General features: G+C 39.1%; 1 protein-coding gene across 1 annotated transcript; it reads left to right on the forward strand.

Moving 5' to 3' along the window:
- The first annotated feature begins 3,430 nt into the window (after positions 1 to 3,430).
- hoxb13a (homeobox B13a) lies at positions 3,431 to 4,780 on the forward strand. Its single transcript, XM_070864048.1, has 2 exons — positions 3,431 to 4,106; positions 4,536 to 4,780. The coding sequence occupies exons 1-2, from the start codon at positions 3,431 to 3,433 to the stop codon at positions 4,778 to 4,780; spliced, it is 921 nt and encodes a 306-aa protein (XP_070720149.1).
- The last annotated feature ends 759 nt before the right edge of the window (positions 4,781 to 5,539 follow it).

The following is a 5,539-nucleotide window of genomic DNA, read 5'->3' on the forward strand; positions in this document are numbered from 1 at the left end:
TATTGTTAGGTGATTGAACAAGAAAAAAGCAGTACAAAACAAACATAACATTTCCAAATTATAGCAAGCGTGTGGGCCAACATATATTTTTATTTGTAAAAGATATTCTGCCTCAGTTAAACACGATTTTCAAAATGAGCTTGATTTTTTAAATACTAATATTATTGAAGTCTGACAAAGATTTCGTTGCGGGTGCATAGCAGGAATATTTTGCTGTGATTTCCAAACTTCTTATCACCCCGTCCTTTTCAATCTATTGTGAAGTTTGGTGCAATGTTGGAGAATCTGCGATTGGCCACACATAAAGACTTTAACACATCACGTGTGTGTTGTTTAATATTTTAAAACATTGCTTGCACAATTAAGTCGGCAGTAAAAAGTATTCTCCTGTTTTGATTTTTCATAAGCTGAAAGAGAGAACAGTAGAAGAGGGTATTCTCCATAACTCGCCATCTACAGAAGACATCTTAAAAGAGACAGGTGTAGCAATTGAAAATTACTGCATGAAATATGACTTGCTGCAGGCTCCGTGTTATGTTTCCAATGTACATTATTTATTTGTAAATATGTTTGAAGTATTGTGTTACTTTCTTCCCCATTTGTCATTTATAGTGCTTAAGTATCTCCGCACACATTTAACTTTATTTGAATTGTCTTAAGGGAAAGCTGATATGGTAGATTGACAATGATCGGGATGAATAATAGAACATAATATACGGTGAAACTTTGTCCAACTAAATTGGAAATATAATATATACATTTTTCTTTTGGCGACTTTAAATACTAGGCAGGGAGAATTTATATTTTTGGCACCTCATCACGTCTCAGGATACCCCACCGACCTTCAGTTTTTCAGTGAATTGACACTTTAAATTTAAAATCTTATCTCTTGGTGACCTAACATTTATTGGCCTGCCTGTCTGTTCGCAGTAAATTACCTGAAATAAATAACATTTCGCAATTAATTACTCTATTGAACTACGCCAGGCTCGCTCACAAGTATAAATTAACGCTGACTTTCTGGCCAAAATCCTGCATTAGGAGTTTTTATTCGTTCTGTTAACTGTGTAAATGCCATTAAATGCAATAAACGGCCGTTGATAACGCCGCTATTTTTATTTTCAGAGGTTATTTTGCAAATTACGACACAATCTAAACAATGTCCTATTTTTTTTAAACAAGAGAAACGAGCGTGTTTGATGTGTTATATTTTCAATGCTGGTAATGATTTACAGATGAATAATACAGAGCTTTGCTGCAATTTCGTATATTGCCACATAATTGCCAGTCATGTTATTTCCACAGTGTCCATTCAGACAGGAATTTAAAATGAACTTTTTGCTCTTGTCTCTCTTGAAGCGAAGAACCGCAGCGATGCTTCGTTTGCATCGAAATTCAATGTACACAACACCGTCTTGGAGCTTTTTAAATCATAGAGATATTTGCAAGCGTGAATGGCGAGCGGGTAGTCTGGTGTTTTATTAATATGAACCTGTATGTTCACGCGGCCTTAAAATCAGCCAGTATCAAGCCACTCTTAATTGACAGAATCGGTCATAATTGACAAACATCAACAACTTGCATTTATATAGCGCCTTGAACGCAGGGAAGCGTCCCCTCCCCGTCACACGTGCCGACAAACTGTTTTGCAGCCTGACGGAGACGGTCAGGGGCATCTAAGGGTAGATTTTAAATGTGGTGAACTTGGAATCTGCATTTCAGATGTTTTAAAACTGTAAAGCTCCATAACATGCGAGTTTCCAAATGCATTCTGCGCCAAATAAAAATAAAGCGAAGAAAAACTATTCATCCGGACAGGGAAAGTCTGGACACCCGAGGTTGAGTGAGGTTGGAATTGTAATTAATTCCATTATGAAATAAAAACGGCCAATTTTGAAGATTAAAGCAGTGCTTAAAATCGGAATTAATTTTTATTATGTTTGGGTAAATAATCATTTTCAAGATCCTATTAAAAAAATTCACAATAAGAGCGACCGCAACCTGAATGCGATTTCCTATTGTAGTATTATATCAAAAAGCGATATAAAGCTCTGTCAATTACAAGACTTTAATGGGTGAAACTGATTTGCGGACAATCTATGGAAAACTGCATACTGTAACCGGAGGTATAAAGAACATACCGTGATGGCAATCAAGTATCAGGGTGCAGAATACACTTTCTTTCCTATGACATAATATGTAATATATCATAAATGGCAGCTCGCATATGAACAGTGAATCCCCATGCCAGGAGAGTCATGTGGCAATGCCAGTTCGATTCCCAGTATTATATTTGGGTCATATGGCCGATAGCGTACGGTTAACGTTAAATCGTTTGGGAGACTTTAATATCGAATTAATCTTGTATTATTATTTATTGTTTTGGACATTGCACACACAAGAATGTGTGAGAATGGGAGGCTGTGCTGTGCATTTATGTTTTTGAGCGGGTGCTTGTCTACCTTAGAGTGGGTATGTGTTTTACTAACACGTTGCACTTTTAAAAGGAAGGAGATTGCTGAATTTTAAATGGTTCAACATACACTCACATTTCATTTGAAAGTAGAGGTTCTAAGTATAGAAAGAAATTGGTCACTGGGATTTTAACTTTCAATAATTATTATTTGTCACAAATGTCCTCTTATAATTGTTAAGATTTGGTGAACTGGCCAAATTCTAACCAGCCAAATACTCTCACAGCAGTGGCGAAATGCAACTCGAGTACTTGGCAGTAAAATAAATCCAGTGAAGAGATCCGTAAAAGCAAGAATTGCTGACACCAGCCGCCCACGTCCCTCCAGACTTCACTTGGGAGAATTTCAGGTTATAAAGTTGCTTAATTTGACAATTTGAAGCGAAAAGATAAAATTCACGCACAAGTCTGTTCGCGGATTTAGTTCTAGCACAAATGACTTGCCAAAAAAAAAGTCTTCTTGCACACTGAGGGGGAATGTGAACGCCGGATGGATTTATGCTGAGATGTTGAAACAGGAAAATCTATCCCTGTAAATTTAATCAGATAAATCACCAATTATGCAACAGATAACATCCAGATGGTGAAAAATACCTTCATTTAGTGCATGTGTTCAAATGTTATATTGTTTTGCTTAAGTATACAAGTGTGTAGTTTGTTTAATGTGTAGTTGACTTTTGTTCAATGCAGTTCCCTCGCTTTCTATAAAGCTTGCAAGAATTGAAGATCCTTTTTTAACGCGTGCCACTTTCTATTTCGCAATGGATTTTTTTTCTGCCAATTCTGCAGGAAGGTTTATTATGTGTTTGCATAACACGTGATCAATGGCCAGCCAATGGGCGCGCGTGTTTTTTTAACCCGGGTGAGTGCGTCAGTGCAGTAAGCTGGGAGAAATTCTCTATCGCGCTCAGTGCTGCGTCTCTTAAAAGAAACTATAGACCCAATGCTGAACGTGATATGACAGTGTCACTGCTTCTCAAACCGCGCTGGGTCGACACTGTAATGTTCCTGTATGAAAATAACTCGGATGAGATCAATAAGAATAGCGGGGCAATGGAAGGATTTGTTGGTGCTGGAAATTACTCTGCGAATCAGTGCAGGAATTTGATGGCTCACTCTGCGCTCGGGGCTCATCCTTCACCTTTGGTTCACGGTTCTGGCTACTCAGCAGTCGACGTCTCCGGCCCTGGTGTGGTGGATCCCGGCAAGCAATGCACCCCCTGCCCGGTGCCCCAGGCCTCCACCACCGCCCCTTTACCGTACGGATATTTCGGCAGCGGCTACTATTCCTGTCGCATGGGGCGAAGTTCCATCAAGCCTTGCACCCAGCCAGCCGCCCTATCCAGTTACCCAGGGGACAAGTACATGGACAGTCCCGTCCCCACCGATGAGTACTCAGGGCGGCCGAAAGAATTCGCCTTCTACCACGGCTATGCAAGTCCCTACCAACCCATGCCAAGCTATCTGGATGTTTCTGTCGTCCAAACTATCAGTGGCGCGGGGGAGCCGAGGCACGAAGCCCTGTTACCCATGGAGGGTTACCAGCCCTGGGCCCTGAATGGCTGGAACAGCCAGATGTACTGTTCTAAGGAACAACCACAGGCGGGACACCTCTGGAAATCCACACTCGCAGGTAACAAGTGACATTTGCATTCCTTCCTAGAAGGACAGGCATCTAATAATAATTCCATGATTAAATCTATTGCAAACATTATGGCTTTATGGAACCGAAAGATAATAATTTCGTTCTGACAACATGCCGAAATTTAAAACAGGATTGAAAATTGCACAGTTTTATTTTGTGATTCCAATGCAAGGAGCTCAGTTGGAATATCATTCGAATTTTAGTGCTGTAAGTTAGTGGAATATTAATACACATGTTACAGTATTAACCAGTAGTGTTGGATACATCAGCTAATTTAAATGAATTCCTTATGGATACCGGGGATTATTGATTGTGAGCGTGCAGTTTAATTAGTTTTACAACGTTATTTTCCAATGTTGCATTTTTCTGATGTGCTTCTGTTTTTTTTGGCGGGGTGTGTCTGGTTACACACAGCAGATGTTGCAGCACACCAGGATGGTGGTTCCTTTCGGCGCGGAAGGAAGAAAAGGATTCCTTACACTAAAGTCCAACTCAAAGAACTAGAGAGGGAATATGCAACAAACAAATTCATCACGAAAGACAAGAGAAGGAAGATCTCGGCGGCTACCAACCTGAGTGAACGGCAGATCACCATCTGGTTTCAAAACAGGAGAGTCAAAGAAAAGAAAGTCATCGCCAAAGTAAAAACCAACACACCTTAATTATTCTTATTTCTAAAAAAAAGATAAATGAAACTGTTGGATCGGGGGAATTGATCACAACGACGCGGGAGACTCTTGTGACGGACAGGGTTTAAGTGCACACTTCTTTCATGGAGTCTTGTCCGCAGAATGCTAACATGTCCTCTCCTTTTTTAGTAGTACTGTAATGGAGGATTTGTTATGGAATACCATTAAAAATGGACTGAGATACATGGCCAGAATGTAAATATAATTATACCGATGCTGTAATCATACCGACATCACTGTTTATTATCAGTTGTTTGTTTTTGGAGGTATGCAATGTCCTATTGGTGTAGATGCTACTTTTTAATGTTTTGTTTGGGTTATGCATTAAAAATTGTTGATTATCGACACGGCTGCAGTAAAACCGCCTAAACACTGTTTTTAAGCAAAACCGGTCGAGGGAAAATATTAATAATAAAAAACAGGATTAAAAGTTTGATGACTGCACTAGTTTTGTTGATCCATATTTTGCAAGGGATGTTCCACACATTCCATATCCATTTAATGATACTAACCATGGAGGTTTTGACATGTAACATATTTCATAATATAATATTTGGAATAAATATATATATATAGAGAGAGAAACTCATGAAGCGGCGATGTTACTGATTTGGTTTAACATTTACGAGAAAGGGATGGTGATCAGTTCTTGAAGTAAACGTGAACTGGTAAGAAATATTTGCTGCTTTATCTTTTTTTAAAGTTATCATTGCTTTAAACTATGTAAGGTTG

The sequence above is a fragment of the Pristiophorus japonicus genome, chromosome 21, assembly GCF_044704955.1.
Source record: "Pristiophorus japonicus isolate sPriJap1 chromosome 21, sPriJap1.hap1, whole genome shotgun sequence".
Classification (NCBI taxonomy): Eukaryota; Metazoa; Chordata; class Chondrichthyes; family Pristiophoridae; genus Pristiophorus; species Pristiophorus japonicus.